A 27,683-nucleotide genomic window follows, 5' to 3' on the forward strand; every position below is an offset into this window, starting at 1 on the left:
CAAATCAAAATGACCCTGAGATTCCATCTTACACCTGTTAGAATGGCTAAGATCAAAAACTCAAGTGACAGCACATGCTGGCAAGGATGTGGAACTAGGAGAACACTCCTCTGTTGCTGGTGGGAGTGCAACCTTGTACAACCATTTTGGAAATCAATTTGGCAGTTTCTCAGAAAACTAGGAATAGTTCTACCTCAAGACCCAGGTACGCCACTCCTGGGCCTATACCCAAAAGATGCCCCATTAATATCACAGGAGTACTTGCTCAACTATGTTCATAGTCCATAACTATGTGCTATGTTCATAGCAGCTTTATTCATAATAGCCAGAAATGGAAACAACCTAAATGTCCCTCAACTGAAGAAAAATGTGGCACACCTACACAATGGAACACTATTCAGCCATTAAAAACAAATATATCATGAATTTTGCAGGCAAATGGATAGAACTTGAGATTATCATCCTGAGTGAGGTAAGCCAGACCCAAAAGATCATATATGGTATATACTCACTTATAAGTGAATATTAGCCATAAAATACAGGATAACCATGCTACACTCCACAGACCCAAAGAAGCTAAACAAGAAGGAAGGCCCAGGCAAGGAGGCTTGAATCTCACTTGGGGGGGGGGGGCAATATAGTCATAGGAGGCAGATGGAGGGAGGGAACTGAGTAGAGGGGGGATGGTAAGGGGAATGGGGTGCAAGATCAATTGTAGTGAGGGACAGGAGAGGGGAAGAGAGGGTCGGGGGCCAGGAGAATTAACAGAAATCTGAAGCTGGTGGGAAGGTAGGGGGAAGGGGACACCTCACATGCTAGAGACCTGGAATCACGGATGCTCCCAGGAATCACTGGAGGTGACCTTAGCTGAGACTCACAGCAGTGGGCATATGGAACCTAAAGAGGCCACCTGAGGTAGAAAAGCAAGAACCCCATTGGAGCAATAGGGACACCAACCCACCCACAAAACTTTCAACCCCAAATTTATCCTGTCTACAAGAAATGCAGGGACAGGGGATGGAGCAGAGATTGTGAGGCTGGCCAACCAATAACACACCCAACTTGAGACCCACCCCATGAACAAGCACCAATCCCTATCACTATTAATGATTCTCTCTTATGCTTGCAGACAAGAACCCAGCATGGCTGTCCTCTGAGAGGTTCCACCCAGCAGCTGACTGAAACAGATGCAGACACCCATAGCCAAACAGTGGACAGAGCTTGGGGACTCTTATGGAAGTTAGGGAAAGGATTGCAGCCCCAAAGGAGATAGGAACTCCACAGGAAGATCAACAAAAGTTAACTAAACTGGACCCTTGGGAGCTCTCAGAGATTGAACCACCAACCAAAGAACATACATGGGGCTGGACCCTCGCATATGCAACTCAGTCTTCCTGTGGGTCCCCCAACTGCAGCAGGGAGCTATCCCTAAATTTGTTGCATGCCTGTGGATCCTGTTACCATAATTGGGCTGTCTTATCTGACCTCAATGGGAGAGGTTGCACCTAGCCTTGCAGAGACTTGATGTGCCTGGGTGGGGGGATACCCAGAGGGGTCTCCACCCTCTTAGAAGAGAAGGAAGGGGTAAGGGGGGAGGGACTGAGGAAAGGACCAGAGGAAACAGGCAGCAATCAGGATATAAAATTTAAAGGGGGGGGGAGAAGTATCCAAATGCTAAGCATCCTAGCAGACTTTTGCTTCCTGCTCAATTCTTCAATCGTTAAGATGTAGGCCTGGACTTTGGAGCACATCTCTCTTCATTCCTGCCTTTTATAGGGCTGGGTCCTGTGTATAAACAATGCACTATTCTTCAGTACAATGCATACCACCATGCTGCAGCTGCAAACCTCTCTCTTTCTGGTGCAGATGAGTGCTACTCTCCTTTTTCTTTGGGTGTTTCTCCTCCCCACCCAACCCCACCCCAAGAGATAGCTAGTCCAATGGCAGAAAGTGTGCACCCTCCATGCTAAAGCAAAACCTCACTGGAGTGGCTGCAGCCCCACCAACTCTCCCATTCCAACCTCCCTACCCCTGTACTACAGAGCAGGCAGCACCCTTAAAGGCATTGGTTATTTTAATTGAAAGATGCGTTAACACAATTTTGGTTCAAAGGAAAAGTTCAGGGACGTCAACGTACACAGGAGCTGAGGCGAGTCACTAACCAACTGGGAAATTCTACAAGACACTGGGAGGGACACTCCAGAGATGTAAGACTCTGAAATTGTCAAAGAAAAATATCCAGGGTTGTGACATGGTCTCAAACTCTTAAAGAAGCTCTATTAAAACCCCAGATCCTAACTATGAGACCTCTGGGCAAACTCTGTCCCACAAAGCACGGTTTGAGTTGGACGTCCTTCCTGGTGCCTGGCTGTACCTCCACGCATGTCAATTCACTCTTCACCCCGTGTAGGATCTTTTACCAATACAACTTCTCATGTCTCACTCCCAACCTGTCTTACTTAGGGTTTCTATGGCTCTGATAAAACACTGTGGCCAAAAGCAACTTGAGAAAGTTTATTTCACTTCCTCTATCACATCGCAGCTCATCATTGAAGACAGACAAGGCAGAAACTCACACAGGGCAGGAACCTGGAGGCAGGAACTGACTCAGAGGCCATGGAGGGTGCTGCTTACTGGCTTGCTCCCTATGGTTTGCCTAGCCTGCTTTTATAGAGAATGTGGGGACACCAGCCCAGGATGTCCCTACTCATCATAGGCTGGGCCCTCCCCTATCAATCACTAATTAAGAAAATCCCCTACAGCTTTGCCTTCAGCCTGATCTTATGGAGGCATTTTCTCAGTTAGATTCCCTCTTCCCAGATGACTCTAGCTTGTGTTAAGTTGACATAAAACTAACCAGCATATAGCCAGGATCCTCAATTCCAGACTCTTCCAAAGACTGAGAACTGAGTCTCTAAGCCCCTGCCCTTGGCACTGCCCACAGGCTTCCTGCCCAGGGATTTGGGTTCTACATTCTCCCTCTTGTTCTGTCCTATCGCAAGAGAAGCTTGTCTGCTCGTTTTTAACATCCATCTAGCTGGGTTATATTTTCCAACAGTCCCATGGTTTGTACAGCAGGAGAGATTACTGCATCCACCCCATTGTGGGAGAAGAAACTGCTTATAAGATGCTAAAGGCAAACCTGAGACTCTCACCTACAACCTCCAGCATTCATGGAGAGGGAGTCTCGGCTTATCTTTAAGTCCATAGGCAGCATTTTGGTGCTGAGAGGTGTTGAGCAGACAGAATAAAATGCAGAGATGTTTCCCCTGGTGCCGGAAGTGTGAGAGTCTGAAACTCCACCCTTTGGGTCCATGAAATTCATTTGCCCTTTGTCTTCACCTCAGTTCGTTCCCCAAAGATGTCTAAAGCCTTAGGAACTGGTGTCTGCTTCAGGATGGAACTGGGTGAAAGCAGGAGCCTCGTAATTTACCCCATATCAAGTAAGTTGTGGTCAGGGCGTTCTCAATATCCAGGGATCACAGGCCTCAGCTTAGACTAAATTTAGACTCAATTCTGAATTGGAAAAATTTTAAAGCACACCAGGCTAGAAATATCCTTTCACACTTTTTTGGTTTGGTTTGGTTTGGTTTGGTTCGCTTTGGTTTTTGGTTGGTTGGTTAGTTGGTTGAGATTTTTGTTTTGTCTGGGTTTTGTTTTTAATCTCAGAAACCATAAAGATGTTCAACATATATTGTAGTCCTGGAGCATCCATTCTGGAAAGAAAGCCCCAAACATATGAACACAGTTCTCGAGTTTCCTGGATTTCCTGGGTTCAGGAAACTCTTTGGGACTGGGTCTAGGCCAGTGATTCTCAACCTTCTTAATGCTGCAATCCTTAAATACAGTTCCTAATATGTGGTGACTCCTACAATCATAAAATTATTTTTCATTGCTACCTCATAAATGTAATTTTGCTTTTATGAAATGTAATATAAATCTGTATGTTTTTGAATGGCCTTTGGCGACCCCTGTGAAAGGGTCACTCGACCCCTTCAGGGATGACAACCCACAGGTTGAGAACAGCTGCTCTAGGACAGCATCACCAGAAGCATCACTAAGCCAGCAGACTGGGACCCTCCATGCAAAGCTGAGTCACTGTGAAGAGACCTGCACTTTGTGTGAGCAGCAACGCTACACACACAGCCGGCACCTGTGATGTCCACAGGCCTCTGCCCTTCTCTCCTCACCCTCATGCTATCATTTCTTGCCCTACACAGGATTAAGCAATGCTCCAGATACAGACAAGTGCATCCCTGTCCTTTTCTCTGGGAACTAACTGACTTGTCCACCAGACTGGCAACCAGCTTTGAAGCACTCGATTGGTCACATGATAAAAGCGGCATTGCATCTTTTGCAGACGGCCATTTGATGTTTGAAACAGTCCATCTAAGCAACTTCTCTGTTGCTGTGGGGGTTTTTTTTTCAAATGACATTTTTTTAAAGACATCCTTTCAGTAGAAGTCTCTTTTCAAGCAAATGTGAGACAGATCATGGAAGAATTCAAATATTCCATAGTCTCTAATAGTGCATTCAATCTAAGAATAAAAGGGAAACACAGTTTAGGTAAGAGACCTATCCATTGTAAACCATTTGCAGTTAGGTAAAATACTATGTATCCATTGTAAACCATTTGCAGTTAGGTAAAATACTATGTATCCATTATAAACCATTTGCAGTTAGGTAAAATACTATGTATCCATTGTAAACCATTTGCAGTTAGGTAAAATACTATGTATCCATTGTAAACCGCTTAGCTACTACACACATCTATTTCCTTCCATTACAAAAGTCAACTTGGAAAATTAACCTACAGAAAAGGCTAACAGGGATCTGTGCGAAACTTTCAGAGATGGGTCCTTAGAATTCACTACTTAATAGGTCAGCCCCTCTATTGTTATTCTGAATGAGGAGTTAATTAGAATTCAACTTTGGGCAATCCTTAATTTCTTGATCCATAAAATGGAGCCAATAAGAGTCCCGTTGCACAGGTTCAGCGCGGGGTTTGAACTGAGACAACTCAGCTGCTATGTGCTCTCTTTAGGAGTCTTTTGATTAAGCTGCTGAGCGTTTTTACTCTGTGCACGGGATTACATGTTACTGCATTCAATTTACTAATTTTAAATCTATCTCTCTATCTTCACTTATATCATTTACACAGGCCTTATCAGCACCATGTAAAAATACAGCTTTCCAGCCTCAGATGCCCAGGTGCTTGGGATTACAGGCCTGTGTTAGCCTAAATCAGACTCCTTCCAGTGCTCTGAAAGTACAAAAGTCTCTTGCAGAGAGGCCTCTGGCTGCCTTAGCGAGTCTAAGCTCTCACTATCTACTGTTATCAGGGGATCAAAATCTGAGGCATATTTTGAGGAAGACAAGTGGCTCCTATAACTCCATCATCAAAAATAAGCCCATTGCTGGTGGCATTATTTGGGTGCAAGAAATAATCACAACACATTCCTAGCAGTATTCTTAGGCCCGAACATTTGATCTAGAATCATTCATGGATTTTGCTACTACAAACAGTTTAAAATATGTGCTTTTTTGTGACCAGTCAGCCCTTTACAGTAGGAGAAAATAAGATGTTAAAACGGGCTTCTCTCTCAGCACTCAGGAGTGGCAGCCAAAGTCTATACACAGCATCCAAACCACCTCCCACTGTAGAAATGGGTGGAAATCTTAACAACCCTGTAATTTAGAGGCAGAGGCTATAATCTAGTAAGGAGTGCAGACAGACACCTTCCCTAGCAGTTATCTCAGAATCAATACATAAGCAGCTTCTTGTTAGTACTTTGTCAACTTCTTAAGATTGAAAGCTAAACTAGTCTTCAATGTACTGCCTTTAAAACTTAAGAGAAAGCGCCAGGCGTTGGTGGCGCATGCCTTTAATCCCAGCACTCGGGAGGCAGAGGCAGGTGGATTTCTGAGTTCGAGGCCAGCCTGGTCTACAAAGTGAGTTCCAGGACAGCCAGGGCTATACAGAGAAACCCTGTCTCGGAAAAAAAAAAAAAAAACTTAAGAGAAAGCAAACCAGTTGGACCAGTCTTCCAGTCTTCTGCTTTTAAAACTCAGCAAAGCATAGCTTTGCTGTGAGTCTGACCTCTGTGCTTTGGTTTGCAATGAAAAACTGAAGAAAGTTTAAAGAAACTCTACAAAGCAGTTATCAGCAAATCTCCCTTCTGTTGGGATGTGCTAAGTAAGGGTGGTGCTCCATCTGCATTTAATCCAGGGAGTCTGTCGCTAGCAGGACCCAGCTTCTCTCTGTCCAGAGACTCTTTGTTTTATGCTACCACACCAAACATGGACCGCAAGCTCAAAACCAGCCTGGACTACACACCTAGACCATGTCTCAAAACAACAACAACAACAGAAAAGGCAAACAAAGGCCACCAATATCAAAGTATCCAAGACTTTTATTAAGCCAGGCATATGGTTGAGCACTGAACTCTCTCACTATAAAAAAATTGTTATCGGCCTTCAAGCTACACATACAAACATAAATAAATAAAATTAATTAATTAATTAATTAATTTTTAAAAAAAAGAAAAGAAGAAAAAGTTTCATAAAATAAAAAACAAACCTATGTGTTGTAAATGCCTCTATCTTCCTAAAAAGGAGAAAGGTTCGCAATATCCTAAGTAAAACAAACACAAAGCATCGCTATCTAGGGCACTGTGCCTGCTAAGTAACATGTTTATAACCACAAAAACCACTGGGAGAGACCTGAGAGTTTCCCACACACCCCTCAGCACCCGGGGGCTGGGGAGCACGCTGTAACTCACCCCATGTTCCCGTCCATCAGAAGGATGGTGTTATAGATGTGAGAGAAGATGAAGAGAAAGAGAATCGTGCTGAAGAACATTGTCATCCACGACCCATGGTCTTCCCGGAACATTTTTAACCGGAGCAACTGGCCTGAAATATAAATATCGCAAGTGAGTGTGCACTGGCAATTGAAATTCATATATCTTTGCTTTACTTTAGCCACTGGAGAACCTTTGGGAAAAGCCATTATGTAATGCCTTCCGGCTTTTTATGAAGAAAGAATCATGAATAAAGTCCAAAAAAAAAAAAAAAAAAAAAACAGTACTCCTCTAGAGAGTGGTCCTAATGCGAGAACGATTGCTCGGGGATCATCCACTGCCCAGGGATCATCCATTTCTCAGGCATCATCCACTGCTCAGGGATCATCCACTGCCCGGGGTCATCCATTGCTCAGGGATCATCCACTGCCCAGGGATCATCCATTGCTGGGGTCATTGATTGCTCAGGGATCATCCACTGCTCAGAGGTCATCCATTACCCAGGGGTCATCCATTTCTCAGGCATCATCCACTGCTCAGGGATCATCCACTGCCCGGGGTCATCCATTGCTCAGGGATCATCCACTGCCCCAGGATCATCCATTGCTGGGGATCATCGATTAATCGGGGATCATCCATTGTTCAGGGGTCATCCTTGCTATATTTTATTTCACAAATGCACTCTTAGTTCACACTAAAACTGCTTGAGGCCATGAAAAGCCAAGCAGTCCGTTCTGCATTGCTTCCTTTTGGTTCCAGACACCCATCTTAAAACCATGGTAAGCTCCACTTCTAATAAGATACCACTTCTTACGGGACAAGACAAGGAAAATCAAAGATACCGTCGTCAGATGCAGAGGACTCAGCTTTACTCTTAACAGCCACATGTGTGAGGGGGGATCCCGTGTGTGTTACAGAGTGACATGTGACTTGTTGGAAAATATAATTTCCTCATCCATGGAAACACAATTTACAAAGACAAATTATAGAAAGAGAAATAAGGTTAAATTGTTACATTTTTATGGAAAGGATAAACACTGAAATAAAAGTTATTAATGCCAGAAGTGTCCCAGAAAAATGTTTTACATTTATGAATATAAGTATTCTGAGAGATGAGTACAATCATATTGTTTGCCTATAAATAAAACCCAAGAGAAAGAAAACGGTGACAGTGGGCCACCAGCCTTTTTAAAGATAAACTTTGGCTGGTGCAATTATTTTCATTCCTCAGAAGGCTTATGTCGTCAGTGAACAGGAGATGATACAGAAGGAGCCACAGTAATAGGGAGAGGGCTGGAGATGGCTCGCAGTTAGGATCACAGAATGTTCCTACTGAAGACCCTAGCTCAGTCCATGAGCTCACAACAGGATTCATCCTCTCTCTCTCTCTCTCTCTCTCTCTCTCTCTCTCTCTCTCTCTCTCTCTCTGTATATGTGTGTGTCTGTGTCTCTCTGCCTCTCTGTCTTTCTGTGTCTGTCTCTCTCTCTGCCTCTCTGTCTCTCTCTGTCTATCTCTCTGTGTCTTTCTGTGTGTCTCTCTGTCTGTCTCTGTCTCTCTATCTCTCTCTCCTCTCTCCCTCCCTCCCTCCCTCCCTGCTCTGTGTGTGTATATGTGCCTGTCTGTCTGTATTCTATCTGTCTCTCTCTGTCTCTCTTTTATGCACGCACACATACAGGTAGTTAAAATAAAATACCTTTTAAACAAAGTAAACCTGAGCCTTTTTTAAATAAAATGTGTCAATAAAACAAAAAGCTCCCCCTTTTAGCTACACAAAATAGACAAATGTTTCCTCCTGAAATGACCTTACAAGGGACAGGCAAACAGCTTATAGAGAGAAAAGGTCTGTTAAGACCTACTTTAGGCTAGAGATGGCTCAGCATTTAGGAGCCCTTAACGCTCTCCCAGAGAACCCAAGTTTGGTTTTTAGCACCCATGTCCGGGGGGTTCACAAGCACCACCAACAGCTGGGGAACCTGATGCCTCTTTCTAATGCCACACACACACATGTGCACAAAAAAAACTAATGTCAGGATTTACCTATAAACTTTCCCCCTTGTGTTTATTTTGGTTAAAATGGTGTATTAGATGTCACTTGGAAACTAAGAAACATTCTCCTACCCCAAACTTTAGCTGGGGGCAGGAGGGATGGCAGATTAGATTATACAATTAGGCTTCCTGGCTTACCTAGGATAAGCAGAGGGCAAATATTAAAATCAGAGGGAGCTGACAAGATAGCTCAGCTGATAAAGTCCTTATAGCGCAGGACTTGAGGTCCATCTCCAGACTCACATTCTAAAAAGCTAGGTGGTGGTGAAGCTGGTCAGAAGGAGACCAGGCTTACCCCTGTGGCTCAATGGCCAGCCAGCTCACTAATCAGCAAGGCCTGAGTCCCAGTGAGAGACCTGCCTGCCTCCAAGAAGCAAAGTGACAGACAGCACCTGAGATATGACATTCGTTGTTACCAGATGAGGCCCGCAGGTGCGTTGCACCGACTCTGGCCTCCACGAGCACATGGGAATACACACGTGCACACACAAACAGAGTTTTCAAAAGGAAAATGTGACTGGGTAGCTAATAAAACACTGCACAAAGCTGTACCAAAAATAAGTGGTTCCAGCACCACTGCTGACAGGATTTTAGAACTTGCAGATCAACTGACTGGGCAGTTATGGAAAGCCAGGAATGTTGATAGCTCTATGTGAGACACTGACAAGAATATTACGGCACATAGCTATTAAGCAGAGAGTGTTTGGGGCTAAAAATACATAACATAAATATCTTAAAGCAATTGATAAAATACGTATTAATTCAATAAAGAAATATATTTAATGAAATATATTTACATGGCAGATAAAGTCCTAGTTGTCAGAGGATGCATCAGTGAGCAAGCGCGAGGACGCTGAGGGACAAATGGCACTGGGCAATCAGGGAAGACACAACCTGATGGTATCTATGGACTGCCTTTGAGGTTCCCAGAGCTTCGTGTCTCTTCTGCTACAAAGACCTGTGCAGCGAATGCAGTCATTGATAATGAACCATGAGGACTTTTACTCTAAATGTAAATTTCTTTTTCAGTGTCTTTTTATGTCAAAAACTCACTGACTGGTTTTCTAGAATCAAATCTTAACGATGGCGATTTAGGCGTGCTCTGCAAATAAAACGTGGTGAATTAACCACGCGTTGCCTGAAATAGTACAGAGTCAGTAAAAAGGGAAATGTGACAGACCCATTACACGGTCACCACCAAGCTCACGGTCTGCCATTCCAGCAGTAGACGCATCAGAGTATGATGGCCTCCAGTTAACAGGGTTAGTACACATAGATGTACCTGTGGGGTCAAATCACATGAAAGTTCCCCTGGAGCAACTTCGAGATTAACTTACACAGTGACCACCAAATGCCAGAAACATGGGCTGCCATCGACTGACTGGTTCCACAAATGACTTCCCAGTATACAATTGAGTCCAGAATCTTGGCAACATCACTGCCCAGGCAGCAGGACAGGAGTGACAGAGTGGCACACACAAATGGAAGAGTTAGTCCCGGGATGTTCTCCAACCCTGAAAAGCTTTAGCAACAGACGAAAACCATCGGGAAATGCCAGCACTGCATGACGAGCTCCCCGTGTTCCTGAGATAGTGCTTTGAACAGAATCCCTTGACCTGTCCGGGGCTTCAACTGAGGGAGAAATTAACTCCTTTGCAGCCATACATATTTCAGAGTGTCTTAGTCAGGATCTCTATTCTTGCACAAAACATCATGACCAAGAAGCAAGTTGGGGAGGAAAGGGTTTATTCAGCTTACACTTCCCACATTGCTGTTCATCATCAAAGGAAGTCAGGACTGGAACTCAAGCAGGTCAGGAAGCAGGAGCGGATGCAGAGGCCATGGAGGGGTGCTGCTTACTGGCTTGCTTCCCCTGGCTTGCTCAGTTTGCTTTCTTATAGAACCCAAGACTACCAGCCCAGAGATGGCTCCACCCACAAGGGGCCCTCTCTCCTTGATCACTAATTGAGAAAATGCCGCACAGCTGGATCTCATGAAGACATTTTCTCACCTGAAGCTCCTTTCTCTGTAGTAACTCCAGCCTGTGTCAAGTTGACACAAAATCAGCCGGTCCACAGAGGCTATTAAAGCCAGGCCTGTGTTATCTGACCATCAAGAAGGCAGCCGACATGAAATCTGAACAGTCAAATGGTAACTTCATTTCCTTCACCTTTGTTTATATTCACAGTTAAAGGAATACATATTAAAACATTCCTTCTGAATGGAATACAGATGGCCGCGTTACAGAAGGAAAAATTACAGCCTACAATGTTCTCACTGGGATCACACGACTACAGAAGACCTGAGGACCAAACTTGACACCACACTGCCTGCTCTGTGCGCATTTTAACCATCTACATACTGCAGGGAGGTGGGAAACCATGTTTATCCTTTCTATCATTGTGTTCCTGGGCACGGTGCCAGGATCTGAACCAGGTAAGATCCCCCAGAAAATTCATGTTGGAATTCTATTCCTCCTTTAACCGTTTTGAGATGTGGCCTTTGAGAGATGATTACATTGTTATGGAGGTTTAACACCTGGGGACTGGGCAGGCTCTCTGGAGACTGGATTAGGCACCTCGAGGTGGGTTGTTGTAAAATGAAGACGCTGCGTGGCTTGTCTGTTCTGTTGTGTCCAGTCGCTCTCTGCATTTCAGAGCAGCGTGAGCTTAACAAGAGCCGAGATGCCTTCCAGTGCTCGGCTTCTAGAATCACGAAGCAAAATGATTTCCATTCTTTATAAATCACCCGGGCTTAGGTATCCTTTTCATGGCAACGGAGAGTACACTAAGACACTATGGTGCCTGGCACCACTATCTCTTAAATCAATGTTGGCCTGAGCAGAGACAGCAGAACACAACAAAACCTTATTGCATGGGCTCTCTATCTCTAAGTCTGCTTCTTCCTACACTGCTTCCCTGAACCCTACAGAGAGCACCAGCTGCTCACACCTCCTCCACCTTTATCTTCTCAAACATCGGCTACTTGTGCATCTCTGTTGGTTCCTACTTAACTTGAAACTCAGATTCTCTTATTAGAGTTTTCCCCAATATCATTATCCCCTGTACATCCTACATGTGTTTTACATTTCCTCTATAAAACCCCAACTGTAGTTCATAACTACGGTCTGCTCTCACTGATCCTGTTAAAGGGCTGTGGGGAGCACTTTTGGTTGGCAATGACATATGGTATAAGCCATGACCTCCAGTTCCAACTGGGATAGCTGGCACAGCCATGTAGTAATGGCTGCCCAACTCCTCCTCCTATCCTCCTCAACATCTATTTGGATTTCCACCTCAAAGCTTTTAGGGAGCCTCTTTACTCTCGGGATATCTTTATCCCAGACCCGATGAGATACAATGGCCGTTAAACTTGATTACTCTCAACTTCATGCCCGCTCCTACTCATTCACTCTCAGGGTAAATCATTCATTCTCCTGCTCTTGTTTCTCAGAGAATGCAAAACTATTCTCAGAAGGGACCCCCCTGGTGCCTTTTTAAAAGTTCCTCTCTTAGGAACTTCCCACAGCTATCTTTCCTCTTTGTGTATGCTCAACCCCTCCCACTGTCCTCATCTTTCTTCCTCTGCCTCAAAAAATCTCTTTGATCCTTAAAACAAGGCTTGCTTGTTTTCAAGCCCTTCAACTATATCCACTCTTCTTGTCTTTGGGGGGAAAAATAAGAAAAAGCATTACCACACCCACTCCCTGAAATCTAAGTTGCCATGCAAACACAATACTGAAATTATCCTGGCAAATGCTCACAGCACCCACCAATGCCAGCTCCAGAAAAAACAAAACAAAACCCTGCACTTTGATTTGCTACACATCTTGGCTGCAAAGGGCAATGCCCTTTTGATATTGTACTTTCTTGGCTTCCTTGACAGCAAGCACATTTTGTCCTTTCCAATGTTTGTGACTATCCTCGGTGACTTATTTTATTTAGCAAGCTCTTCTACATATCGCATAGATGGAATCCTCCCATGGTCTGTCACCAGGATTGTTTTCATAACAGTCCACAATCATACCCAGTCTCATGAGTCCAGCATCCATGTCCCAGCAGAGACTCTTCCACCTCTGCCTCTGCCCTTTCTCCTCCTGCATGAACCAATGTAAAAATCAAACTCAGCACAGGAAAACAAACTCCAGAACCCCAATCCTTGTCCCAACAAACAAGCTATCCATATCTCCAGCCTGTCTCTTGTCATCCTTAGATCCACTTCTGACTTCACTCTTTTGTCGTTTTCAAAATTATCCACAGTAGAATTCCTTTTTTTTTTTTTTTTTTTTTTTTTTTTGCTTTGTAATATTACCTCACTCTTCCCGGTATTTAGTTTTGGTTCTTGGTGAAAGGATCCCAACAAGCTTCTAGCTGGCCTTTCTTATGTAAGCCTTTCCTATTTCAAGCTACCCTTCCACATGGCCAGCAGGCCTAACTGAAATAGAAAAGTAGCCACATCACCCTTCATTGGAAACCTTCTGGAAGGTGATCATTTCTTCCCCTGCAGTGTAAAATCTAAGCTCTCCCTTGTGGTCTACAAGGCATCACGTAGTCGACCAGTAAGCTTCTGGCTCACCACTCCCTAACTTCCACTCTGCTTCCCCTCGCACCAAGCTGGTTTTGGTTTCCTGTGTTTGTGCTGAACACTCTGCCTGGGTATTCTTTCTTTTCCATTGGCCACCAACTCCTATCTTTCATGTAAGCCTTAAAATTTAGGTCAGTGGTGCTGTCTGGGTCATCTCCCTTGGTTAGTATTTTACATATGGAGCAACACACCAAAGGCATTTCTAGATTAGGCTTGCTCAGGGGATGGCAACCTCTTGTCAGTGCAGACAAGACTGAAGGGTCATTTGGTAGATGTATCATAAGGGATGGGATTTCATGATGATTCAGGTCTAGATTAATTTTGGAGACCAGATGATTTGTCTGATCAGTGAGAGATTACATCAACATCTGCCAACTTTGGAGACTGCCAGCCTTTGGAAATAGTCACCCTTGACTATCAAAGCTTTATTCCTCCTCATGTCTCTTCTGTCACTGCAGTCCTCTCTAACACATTAAATCAGCCTAAAGTAACAGAGTGATAATTTCCTTTCAAGATGTAGTTAATATTTAACATTTTAATATTAAAAACTTGACTAAACATAAGACTTATTTCACATCACTAGAATAAAGAATAAGAAAGATAGAATTAAATTAGATAGCTGCAGTTGAGCATTAATTGAAACCCACTTTTAATAAGACTAAAATGAGTATATGAAATATTTACTACACGTGTGTGTGAATTTATAGTTTCTAACAAAATAATTTTTCCTTAAAAGTTAACTTAATTGAAAACGACACAACAAAAAATAACTAAAATAGTTTAGAGCTAAGAGCCAATGGGAGAGGATCCTCTTATGCCTTGACTGTCAGTACCAAAAAGCTCACAGCAACAAAGGAAATATCTAACAAAGACTCTAGAATATCATTAGGGACAGGGGTTCTCTGGTTAGACCGATATGACTTTATATAATAAGTGTAAGATCATAAAACCTGTGTTCTCAGAGAGTGCTGTGCCATTGGTATTCAGATCAAAGCTTGAGGCTTCTATGCATAAAGAGAATTCAAGAACATCAAGCGAATGATGCTTAGTACCCCTCATTAGGAATGGGAGCCTATTCATAAAATACAGTTATTCACTTCATTTGACAAAAAAAAAATCAAACATGGAGAATTGAAACATAATTCCACATAGACTAAAAATATTTTTACCATGTAAAATTCAAATGAGATTATAAAATGATTTTATAAGATTATAAAATGAAGGGGAAAAAATGACAAAACCGTTAGAAACCTATAAAAATGATAGTGCTCTCCAGATGTGGTACATAATGCTGATTTCTGATCTAAACATCAAGAGAAACATATAGCAAAATATGCATGTCCTAAATGAACACATATTAACACAAATTATTCTCAATAAGAGAAGGAGTACAGTATTAAGTCTTACATTTTATTTAAAGTCCAAACATGGTATTTTTTTAACCTTTATACATTGACCACCTCCATTAAACCTTTAAAATCATTCAGCTTTAATAACTTAAATTGCTCTCTGTTGTTCCACAGGAAATGGTTGTCCCAAAAGCAAAGAATGCTGCTAAGGCACTGATATTACTTCTCCTTCATTAAAGACACAGCTGTAGCTATGCATTGTAGGAATGGAAAATTCACAGTGCTTCCCAGCAGGCTGTCTACTTAATTGTTATATATATATATATATATATATATATATATATATATATGTGTGTGTGTATGTGTGTGTTTGTGTGTGTGTGTTTGTGTGTGTGTATGTGTGTGTGTATGTATAATCAGACTCTATAATTTTGATCAAATCAATGTTATCTCTATTTTATAGACATGTTCTATTTGCAATCATAGGAAAACTGCACTTTTAGATTTAAAAGGTCTTCTGAAATGTCTGAGGTGCTGAAATTGGCAATGGAGTTAGAAATTATAGGCTGCAATTCTTAAAAATTAACATCATCACTGTCCTTGAAGTCATAAACTTTTACTAATAGCAATTTTGAGAAACAGTGATATTTTTTAAGTAGGTTTTTGTTTAGTATCCGACATTATTCCAACTAAAAGATAGGTTTCAGGCATGTCCAATCTATTCGCAGTACAACCTCATGTTGTCTTCTGCAAAGTCAACACTTGAGAACTGCACAGTCAAGTTACCAAATATGAATCATGATTTTGCGCTAAGATGCTGTCCCAGGATGCATGAGGCCAGTGAGCAAGGTGATTCTCACAATTTCAAGCAACCCGGACCATCCACCAAGCCCCTGGTCATCAACAGGCTAGAAAGAAACAGAGGTCTGTCCTCCCTGACACCTAATTCATGGAAAGTAAAAATCATGTCAGAGGCCAGGATTCTGCCCCAGCATCCACACGGTGACCACCCCTGCTGCAGCACTCAGCACTGACTGCCTCCAACTTTGATCTCCAGCCTCGTTCCATTCACAGCTGTCCTCTAACTTCCAGACAGATGTTTTACTCTTTGCAAATTAACTCTTCTCTCTGCACATTCCACTCACAGTTACAAAGCAGAGATGTTAAAAACTTTGTAACAGACATACATTCAACTGTTAGACAAAGTATCAACTTTATAGAGTTGGTGATTTATAGCTGCTGTCTTCTTTAATCTGCAACAATATCAGGGTATAATGGATTGCAATTCCCTTGTTTAATTAATAAATGAAAAAACTGAGATGCAAATGTGGTCCCATATTGATTACACAAAAATTTTAAGCAACATCACAGACTCTTAAAGTCTTTTAAGGTGGTTAAGAAAAAAGAAACCAGATGCTCGCTTTTCAAACTAAGAGTATGGATGCTTTGATTTGGGCAGTTTTTTAAGCCCTCGTTAGAGTGGAATGAAAACTTGGGATGCAGCATCATGAAGCAATCAAAAACAAAAAGGATGTCTTCACTATGAGTGAAATTAAAAGTATCTAGTCCCAAGCTCAAGTCAGTCAGCCTCACCCTGTGAAGGCAGGACAAGCTGAGTGAGACTCCATAGGGATCTTTCTTTATGATTTAATAAAACTATTCTTATGGAACAGCGATCATCTTTTCTATTTAATCTGGATTCTAGAATACATTCAATTGTTCGAAAATAGCCTTTCTTATTCTTTTTACGTTTCATCGCACATATTCACAGTGTTGTGCCACAGAGAGACACTTTCATATGTTTCCTTTAAGATCTGTAAGCCAGCAAGATCAGAGAAGTTGAGATCAAAGATGGAAGACAGCACATGGGGATCATCTGCTAAACCCCCCAGGGAAGGCTTGGGACAGTGGGATGACACTCTCAGTCAATGGTGGATGACAGCCGGGAGATCTCTAGTTTAACAGAAAAATAAAACAAGAACAAAATTGATAAATAAACAGCACACACGAGATCTGTAGCAGACTGACTGGCAAACTCTAGGACGCGCCCTACGGTGTGGGAGGGGAGCGACTAAAGCCTGTGCTTCTCAGTCACAGATGCTTTAAAGCAAGAAAAAAATAAAAAAGAAAAAAAAAAGAAAAAAAGGAAGAGAGCCAAAGGTTGCAACCAGCAGCAGCAGCAGCAGCAGGAGGAGGAGGAGGAGGAGGAGCAGGAGGAGGAGGAGGAGGAGGAGGAGGGACACCGGGAAACCCTCTCCTCTAGACACAGCACTGGAGCAACAGGGAGATGCCTTTAGTAAGACACCTAGCTTACATGGTGCTTGGTGAGCCCAGGCTTTCGAGGAACTGAACTATCAGAAATTCTGAGCAAGGATCATGGACGACACGCTGCGTGCCGAAACCTACCCCATGGAGTAGCCCTAGACTGTGGGACATTGTGATGACAGACTCACATGGCATTCAGTGAGGTGAGAACCTGACTGGACAAAAAAGCCTGCAGGAGATCAAAGACACAAGCTGCAAGTGGTGCCCCCTCCCTCCTCCCTCCTCCCTCCTCCCTCCTCCCACCTCCCTGCTCCCTCACACACACACACACACCACACCCCTGCATCAGGAAGCATCTCCTGCAGGTGAGTGCAGCATCAGGATCCAACCACAAAGACAGGAGCAGCATCTGTGACCTGACAATGCAAAGGATGACCCAGAGGAAGGGCCAAAACTCCTGACAGACTAGCCATTGGAACGGACAGCACCTGTGTCATGATTCACCATGAAGGACCAGCATTGGTGACCCAACCTTACAAAAGAACATTCTGGTGTGGACGGGTCTCTGGATCACTGGGAAGAAACGCCAAGAGAGTTGGGGCATTACCAGCACGCAGGCGAAACAACATCCAGACTCTACACCAACACACAGTGATCTCCCTCGAGCTTCCTCCTTCATTTAAGAACAATGTCAACTCTTCAGGCCAGTTGTGTCCTGTGCTGTCCTGTTTTGTTCTCGTCCCCTTCCCCCTCTCTTGTTTTTCTTTTGCCCTTTCTCCCTTCTCCCCTCTTTTCTCTATTCTTCTGTTTTTTCTCTTTGTTTTTAAACTGTTTTCCCAAAGAACTCAGGTGATCCAGGCCTGTGGGGTCTCGGAATCTCAGTACCTGAGACCTGGGACTCTTGGATGAACTCCTTGGGTTTCTTACCACCGTCTCTTTACACTCTAGCCTTCGCCATGCCCCATCCCTACTGTCTCCTTCTAGTTGCTTGTCCCTCCTTTAGTTTTCCATCAGTCCAACACTGCTCACTGATCTTCCTTTGCTTTCCTGTATCTCAGCACACACAGCATTCCAGCAGGCGATCCTTCACTTACAGAACAATTGAAGTTGAGGAGAGAGCTTTGACGATTGTGTCCCTGGAGGATCTGCTTTTTGATAGTGACTATTTTACAGATAGTACTCTGCTTCCAGAACTGAGTGTAGTGTGCCTAACACCGGTCTAGTAGAGAAAAACTCCTCGGGGCTACTACAACATACCGCCTCATGTAAACGCTTCTGCTGAGAGTGGGTAGGGAAACCAAAACACAAGCAAACTTTAGTCAACACCCTAGACATGTTCGACCCAAAGGAAGAAACACAAGAGGAATGAGAAGGGAAGACGATGTGTCTCCTCCAAAAGTGACGAGGCCCACAGTACTTGCTTCCAATGAGATGAACTGGATAAAATTCCGAAGAAATCAAAGGATGTAAATACCAACATAAACAGCAAGAGCATTAAATAGGCAAGTGGACATAGGATCTGGAAGTGGAGTTCAATAAAGGAATAAAACACTGAAATAAAATGTCCATTCATCAGACAAAAAGCTTTGGAGGGGACTGGGGATTTAGCTCAGTGGTAGAGCACCTGCCTAGCAAGCACAAATCCCTGTGTTTGCTGCTCAGATCAGGCAAGTACAGTGAGAAGCCCCACCAACAAGACAGATCAATGAGAGGACCAAGAGGCAGACATGAAGACATGGCCAAGGAGCTGGGAGTCAGCAATGTCATTTGCGATAAGTTAACAAGAAAGTACAAATGGAGCAGAGAAGATCTACGGGCCACAGTGGAAAGAGCAAGCCATGGAATCACCGGAATTGAAAAGGTGGATGAATTCCAAGCCACGAGCATTGGAAACACTTTCAATAAAATAATAGCAGAAAGTCTCCCAAATCCAGCCAAAGAAACGCCCCCCAAGTATCAGCCAAAGATCTCCACAGTAATGAGGTTGATGGGTACGTAGTGAAAACACAGTGGAGCTTTATTCAATCATAGGCAAAAATTGAATTTTAGGTAAATGGATGTAACTAGAAAATATTTTACTGAGTGAGGTAACAAAGGCTCAGAAAGCCAAAAGCTGTATTTCTTTCTCATACATACATCATAGCTTCAAATTTCCAGATTTGGAAGACCTACAAGTGACAAAGGGAATGTAGTGGAAGGTGATAATTAAAAGGGGTGTGAGCACTGTTGGTGTGAGTCCCAGTGACAGCACATACCTTTAATCCCAGCACTCGAGAGGCAGAGACAGGTAGAGCTTGGGACCAGCCTGGTCTACAGCATGAGTTCCAGGACAGCCAGGGCTATGCAGAAGAACTTGCCTTGAAAACCAAAAGGGGTGGGGTAGAGGTAGAGTATATGTGCTATGAAAATAGAGAGATGGAATGCTGGGTCTGGCCAAGTTTAAACAGGAATACAGCTGGGGGCAAAGAAGAAAATAGGGTACAGTGAGGTTAGCCATAACTAGGAATATATGATGAAGTCAAAGGGAAACCTGCTACTTAATATTTTTTAAAACATAACTTATAAAATAAAGGAAGCACCATGCATGGATGAACAATGTCTATTCTAGAAGCCGAAGGTTTATTTTTCATTTACATTTTTACTGTTTTGACAATATGTTTTTACTTTGAAAGACTAATCAATTATCATTTTCTGACTTTCCTATTTTATATCAGTAAAATTATGGTAAGGTATATGAGTATTGGCAGTTATTACTGTTGCAATTTGTTTTAGAATTAACCGTCATATGCATTAAGTTGTATGACATCTGGTTCTAATCTTAGCTCTATGGTCATCGCAAAGGAGTCAGGACTGAGGTGTTAGCCCTTAATACTCTTTAAGCCGTTGCTTCATAAGATTAGGGGAAAGTTCATTAATCTCTGAATTTTTAACTGACTCATTAGATAAACCATTTTGTCTCTAAAGACCATCTGTAACTATTCCATCAGGACTTTTATTGGAAATAAAAATGCAACATTATTTACCAAGTATAATACAAATATTTCTTTTTAACCAACATCATATTAAGTATGTTCCTATTCTCCAAGGCCACTTGGCTTGTAGCATCCAGCCAGACAGGTATTCCTTTAAAGGTATCCCTACTATAATTGATAAATCTTCATTAATTATATCTTTGTTTATTGCTGGCCACCAAAATATAGACTATCTGGGCATTGTAACTACAAAGTTTCTCCCCTTAAATCCATTTGGAACCCCTCCCCTCCCTGGGAAGTCCTAAAGAGTCAATGTAGGAATTAAAAGAGCTGGGTACTGATCCCCTAGCCCTGAGATTAACTTTGCTGAGAGGAGGAGCATTGAAAGCCAGGGGAAAGGTATGGCCAATTGAATCAGCAAGTAAAAGGTTCCCCTGTGCACAATACCATTATATCTCAGCTTTGGAGACATTGAGTTCATAGTAATTGGTATTTTCTGCTCCATTGCTTAATATATTTAGGATGTAGAGACAAGCTCCAATATCTCCCGCTGGGTGAGAAAAGCCATCCCCGTCCCATGTGTGACACATGAGGAGCAATGCATCTTCCCTATTGTTAAGGAAGTAGTTTCAGTGATCTTGCCTGCCTGGACAGCCAGGAACAAAAGCAACAGACTCTGGTGGCTCTTATCTCCCTTTGTGTCCTCATCCTGTAATGGTGCCAGCATGCAGTTTGCTCCCGTGGGGTCTATGTCCCATCCAAGGCAGAGTTACATTGTTGAACATAGGGATAGCCTACCACACAAGCAAATGATCATTCTTATTGAAAGCATGCATAATGAGTCTAACTCATCTTACCTGAATTCAATTATTCATATTACATTTTTATTTATAAGCTTCATATCAAATCCAAATATGCTCCGTATGTTTGTATCTGTCTCTGCGTGTATAGTCCTGACTTTTAAAAATTCTCATAATATAAAACTTGGCAGATATAGCATTTTAGAGTCATGAGGTTTCTATTGCGTTAATTACTAAGTTAGTAGGAAAAGAATATGGAGCAATTTCCTGGACATTTTTAACCTACTTAAAATTTATTTTTATGAATTTAGTCTATCCTACATACACTAGACTTCAGGGATGGAGCAAATGGGGGTCCCGATCATGAAATGTAGAATTTAAAAACTGGACTGGCTGATAGTTTCTTTATTTGGATGCCGCATTGAACATATGCTTTGAGATCAAGTATTTGTTTCACAATAACATGAGTAGTTATAAGCACACATTAATGCTTTCCTAAGCAGCAAATGAAGCAAACCCACCAATACTATAACCTGCAGGCAATAAGGCATCATGGGCTCTTTGCAGAATTGCTTTAAAGGCTCCCTAGATGGCTCAGGGGGTGAGCTGAGGACATGTGTGACTGTCCATCACTGAAAATCCTCTCCCATTTCTCCATGGAGTGAGACCAGGCATGCCTCAGACTGGAAAGGATACAGGCTGTTTTACAAGCACCCAGATTCCCATATTTTATTTTATAATAAACAAATTCAAGGCAATTATTTCTCTTTCTTAATCTCAAGGTCTTCTTATGGTGTGTTATTGATCTTCTTAGGCACTGTTGTCAGCAGCCTTCTTATTCTGCTGGGATGGGCCCCACCTCTTTCAGCTTCTGACCTTCAGTCTCAGTGGTTCACACACCAGAAGGACCATTCCTAAGTTGGTTCTAATTTGTTCTTTTTCCAGTTTTTACCAGTATTTGACCCCACAGCTGGAAAGGATGGGCTGGAAATGTGAATGGGTGAGTCTGGACAAGAAGGCTTTAAACCCAACCTAATGGACTGTGCTTCCCACAGCAGTTCCTGGGCCTCACCAGGTCTCTAGTGCTGGGCTTGCCCTTGTGTCAGTCCTGTGTCCTTGTCCCAGGACACCAGGAAGGTTCATCTCCTTCAGATCAACGTTTTCACAGGTGCCAAGGGAGTGAGCACTCTCAATACTTCAGGGAGTCTGGCACCCTGCTGGTAAGACAGGGTGTAGATATATGTGTGTATCTAGGTATAATGTATGTATGTATGCATGCATGCATGTATGCATTTATGTATGTATAAATTGTCAAAGAACTAATTAATTGAAACATCCCGTGCCATTCATGGAGATAGTAAAACAAATCTTAAATCATATGGAAATAAAATAATGCTGAAAGTGTCACATTTTTTATTTCAAGTTATACTTCAGAACAGTAACAAAAACAGCATGGCACAATACAAAACAGACACACAGACAAACAGGATGGAATTGAGAACCCAGGTATAAATCCACATAGCTGCAGCTACCTGACTTTTGATAGCCTCTTCAGCAAATGCAGCTGGTATCTATGCTGAGGAACTGGTATCTACATGGAGAAGAATAAATTTGTTGACTCCTTTTCTTACCTCAGACAAACGTCCAACTGGATCCAACATGTTCTGTGAAACTCTCAAACCAGCAGAAGTCATATCAAGACCTCAGCAAAGAATTTATGAATCAGTCACAAATCACTCAGGGAATAATGTTACCAACTGATGAACGGGACCTCAGAAAACTGAACAGTTCTTATGCAGCAAAGGAATACTTCACCAAGTGAAAATACGACCTATAGAAGGGGGAGATCATTGGTACTGTGAGGCCGGCTTCGTTTGCTTAATAAGCTTATCTGTAGTTGCTGTGGTTGACTGTAAGCAGCCTAATTTCATTATGGTCTTGGGGTAGGAAAGTCCACTGTGCAGTTATCACACTTTGTTCATCCATCCATTCAACCTTTGTCGTCCAACAAGAGAAAAATCTGTATATCTGACAGAGCAGTATCCAGAATAAATAAAGTACTCAAAAGACAAGAAATCAAACCACCCAATCAATGAATGTACAAATGATCAGACAGTTCTCAAAAGATGAAATTCAAATGGCCAAGAAATACACACACACACTAAACCTCACTAACCACCAGAGAAACACAAGATAAAAGTACAGCAAGTTTCCCTTTCGCTCCAGACAAAATGGCAATCCTTAAGAAAACAATAGTAACAGATCTTGGTGAGAATGTGGGAAAGGGAACCCTTAAACACTGAAAATCGAAGTACCATGTGACCCAGTGTACTGACTGGTTTTGTGTGTCAACTTGACTCAAGCTGGAGTTATCACAGAGAAAGGAACCTCCATTGAGGAAATACCTCCATGAGATCCAGCTGTAAGGCATTTTCTCATTTGGTGATCAAGGGTGAGAGGGGCCCTTGTGGGTGGTGCCATCCCTGGGCTGGTAGTCTTGGGTTCTATAAGAGAGCAGGCTGAGCAAGCCAGGGGAAGCAAGCCAGTAAAGAACATCCCTCCATGGCTTCTGCATCAGCTCCTGCTTCCTGACCTGCTTGAGTTCCAGTCCTAACTTCCTTTGGTGATGAACAGCAACATGGAAGTGTAAGCTGAATAACCCCTTTCCTCCCCTTCTTGGTCATGATGTTTGTGCAGGAATAGAAACCCTGACTAAGACACACAGCCAAACCATTTCTGAACACTTAACCTCCAGGACCCCCAAAAACTATTCCACAGAGACTTGCTCATCTGTGCTTACTATTCTCACTTCAAACAACAGAGGAGTGAATGAACCCAGTGTTATATCTGCAGAGAGGACTCTTCTACCATCAAGACTGCAATGATCTTATATTGCTACATTGTTTACTGTCAAGTAGAAAGAGCGGCAGATAACCATATTAAGCAAACAAACTTAGTCTCACAAAGATAAACATATTTTCAGCCCATGTGTGATCCTATATTTTATAGAGATAAAAAAATCATGTATGTATAGATAACATAAAAGTAGACGCAAACTTCCTGGGGGACTAATTCGAAATTAGCTTCATTCCTTGTGTTTGTTGTTGTGTGAAACAAACCCTGGAGAAGCAACCTGAGAGAAAAAGGATTGGTTCAGACTTCCATTCTGGAGGCAACCTAAGAGAGCAAGGGTTGGTTGGGACTTCTGTTCGGGCAGGTCTCATCACAATGGAGACAGAACAGCAGCAGGTGCTTGAGAGCCCTGGTTACAATGCATGCATAGACAGGAAGAAGAGAGAGGCAAAGTCTTGTGCTCAGCAAGCTTTCTCCTTTCTCTGCAGCCTGGAAGCCAAACTGGAGATAATGCCACCTACTTTTAAGCTGACTCTTCTCTCCTTGATTAACCTCATCACAGAGGCCTGTCTTCTAGGTGACTCTAGATCTGGCCAAACTTGAAGATCAGGATGGGAGAGTAGGGTATGGGGAGGGAGTATTACTCAACATACAACACATATTCTTTATATATTTGCATATGCCTACCCAGTACCGAGCACAATGAACATATACTATTTTTTAAAGAACTTTTTAAAGGTTGTGCTTGAGGAAGAATTCACCTAACGAGCTGTGACTGCAAAGGAGACATCTGAGGCAGGAGTAAACAGAGATGATAAACTGTAAGCCACCATCAAACAAAAAGCCACCTGTGTGAAACTATGAAACCATCGCAAATTTTGTGGCATTAAGAAGGGGAAAACTAAGCCAGGTGTGGTGGAGCATGCCTTTAATCCCAGCACTCAGGAGGAGGATTTCTGAGTTGGAGGCCAGCCTGGTCTACAAAGTGAGTTCCAGGACAGCCAGGGCTATACAGAGAAACCCTGTCTCAAAAAAACAAAAACAAAAACAAAAAACAAAAAAAGAAGGTAAAAACTAAAAACAAAACAAAAACAAAAAACAAAAAGAAGGTAAAAACTAAAAACAAAACAAAAAACTAAAAACAAAACAAAAACAAAAAACAAAAAGAAGGTAAAAACTAAAAACAAAACAAAACAAAAACAAAAAACTAAAGATAAAATCTCTTGTATGTAAAACCCGTCTTGATAAGTGACCACTAAATGACATCATACATCTCAGTGAAGCGTCGAGATTAGAATCACACAGGCCCACAATCCCAAGCACTTCTCAAATTATTGCAAAGGATTAAAAAGCAGAGGAACTCCTTTCTTAGAGGATAGGTTTTGGAGGCTGCAGTCAAAAGCTCGCTGTCTACTTGACGGAGCTTCTTCGTGTGACCAGAGAGAATGATTGACCACAGGAGACTTCAATGGTGGCCCTGGCTGATAGACTGACAGCTTCCTGGAATCTCAAGCCACACCAGTGGGCCATTCTCACAGTGCATATGGAAAAGCTTTCTTATGGAGTTTTGCTCCCATGCAGGCCACTTAGCTTTGGGTTAACCTGAATTGCGGTAGATGATAGGTAAAACTAGTTCCATGACTATTCTGAAAACTAGTAAGGGCACATTAGAATCTGAAGCATGGGGTTGTGTGACGAAAACTGATTAACATACATAGAGGTATAAAGAGATCTGAAGGCCACAGCATCTGGGGGAGCCATCTTGGTTCCTGGATCCCACCTAGAATAGTCTGCGCAAGTGAGAGTGTGAACTACAGAAGCTACACAGATTCTGGGACAAGCCTTGTTTTGGGCCTTCATCTTCTGCCAGAAGGCAGGTCTGAACGCCAGATACCTTTGCACCTTCCCTGCAAGAGGAGAGCTTGCCTGCAGAGAGTGCTCTAACCACTGAAACTCAGGAGAGAGCTAGTCTCCCAGGTCTGCTGATAGAAGCTAACAGAATCACGAGAGGAACAAGCTCTAACCAGAGACAACTATAACAATTAACTCCAGAGATTACCAGATGGCAAAAGAAAATGTAAGAATCTTACTAACAGAAACCAAGACCACTCACCATCATCAGAACCCAACACACCCACCTCAGCCAGTCCTGGGCACCCCAACACACCCAACAAGCTAGATGCACATTTAAAAGCATATCTCATGTTGATGGTAGAGGATATCAAGAAGGACTTTAATAACTCACTTAAAGAAATACAGGAGAACACTGCTAAAGACTTACAAGTCCTTAAACAAAAACAGGAAAACACGACCAAACAGGTGATAGAAATGAACAAAACCATACTAGACCTAAAAAGGGAAGTAGACACAATAAAGAAAATCCAAAGTGAGGCAACGCTGGAGATAGAAACCCTAGGAAAGAAATCTGGAACCATATATGTGAGCATCAGCAACAGAATACAAGAGATGGAAGAGAGAATCTCAGGTGCAGAAGATTCCATAGAGAACATCAGCACAACAATCAAAGAAAATGCAAAATGCAAAAAGATCCTAACTCAAAACATCCAGGAAATCCAAGACACAGTGAGAAGACCAAACCTACAGATAATAGGAGTAGATGAGAATGAAGATTTTCAACTTAAAGGGTTAGCAAATATCTTCAACAAAATTATAGAAGAAAACTTCCCAAACCTAAAGAATGACATGTCCATGAGCATACAAGAAGCCTAAAGAACTCCAAATAGACTGGACCAGAAAAGAAATTCCTCCCGACACATAATAGTCAGAACAACAAATGGACTAAATAAAGATAGAATATTAAAAGCAGTAAGGGAAAAAGGTAAAGTAACATATAAAGGCAGGCCTATCAGAATTACACCAGATTTTTTGCCAGAGACTACGAAAGCCAGAAGATCCTGGACAGATGTTATACAGACACTAAAAGAACACAAATGCCAGTCGGGGCTACTATACCCAGCCAAACTTTCAATTACCATAGATGGAGAAACCAAAGTATTCCAAGACAAAACCAAATTCACACATTATCTTTCCACGAATCCAGCCCTTCAAAGGATAATAAGAGAAAAAAAAAACAATACAAGGACGGAAACCACATCCTAGAAAAGGCAAGAAAGTAATCCTTCAACAAACCTAAAAGAAGAGAGCCACAAGAACAGAATGCCAACTCTAACAACAAAAAAGATAGGAAATAACAATTACTTTTCCTTAATATCTCTTATTATCAATGGACTCAATTCCCCAATAAAAAGACATAGACTAACAGACTGGCTACACAAACAGGACCCAACATTTTGCTGCTTACAGGAAACTCACCTCAGGGAAAAAGACGGACACTACCTCAGAGTGAAAGGCTGGAAAACAATTTTCCATGCAAATGGTTTGAAGAAACAAGCTGGAGTAGCCATTCTAATATCTAATAAAATCTACTTTCAACTCAAAGTTATCAAAAAAAAAAAAAAGACAAGGAGGGGCACTTCATACTCATCAAAGGTAAAATCCTCCAAGAGGAACTCTCAATTCTGAATATCTATGCTCCAAATGCAATGGCAGCCACATTCATTAAAGAGACTTTAGTAAAGCTCAAAGCACACATTACACCTCACACAATAATAGTGGGAGAGTTCAACACACCACTTTCATCAATGGACAGATCATGGAAACAGAAACTAAACAGGGACACAGTGAAACTAACAGAAGTTACGAAACAAATGGATTTAACAGATATCTACAGAACGTTTTATCCTAAAACAAAAGGATATACCTTCTTCTCAGCACCTCCTGGTACCTTCTCCAAAATTGACCATATAATTGGTCACAAAACAGGCCTCAACAGATACAAAAAGATTGAGATTGTCCCATGCATCCTATCAGATCACCATGGACTAAGGCTGATCTTCAATAATAACATAAATAATAGAAAGCCAATATTCATGTGGAAACTGAACAACACTCTTCTCAATGATACCTTGGTCAAGGAAGGAATAAAGAAA

General features: G+C 42.3%; 1 protein-coding gene across 4 annotated transcripts in view; it reads right to left on the reverse strand.

Annotated features, from left to right (window-relative positions):
• Nucleotides 1–27,683, reverse strand: part of Tmem117 (transmembrane protein 117) — a 496,189-nt gene that overhangs the window by 397,762 nt on the left and 70,744 nt on the right. For all 4 annotated transcript variants that reach the window (XM_021183072.3, XM_029469872.2, XM_085831589.1 and 1 more), the window contains one exon: nt 6,783–6,915. In XM_021183072.3, the coding sequence (XP_021038731.1) occupies nt 6,783–6,915 (133 nt within the window). The remainder of the gene's footprint in view (nt 1–6,782; nt 6,916–27,683) is intronic.

Source organism: Mus caroli, unplaced genomic scaffold (genome assembly GCF_978045245.1).
Source record: "Mus caroli unplaced genomic scaffold, Mus_caroli_1 scaffold_16, whole genome shotgun sequence".
In the NCBI taxonomy this organism is placed as follows: Eukaryota; Metazoa; Chordata; class Mammalia; order Rodentia; family Muridae; genus Mus; species Mus caroli.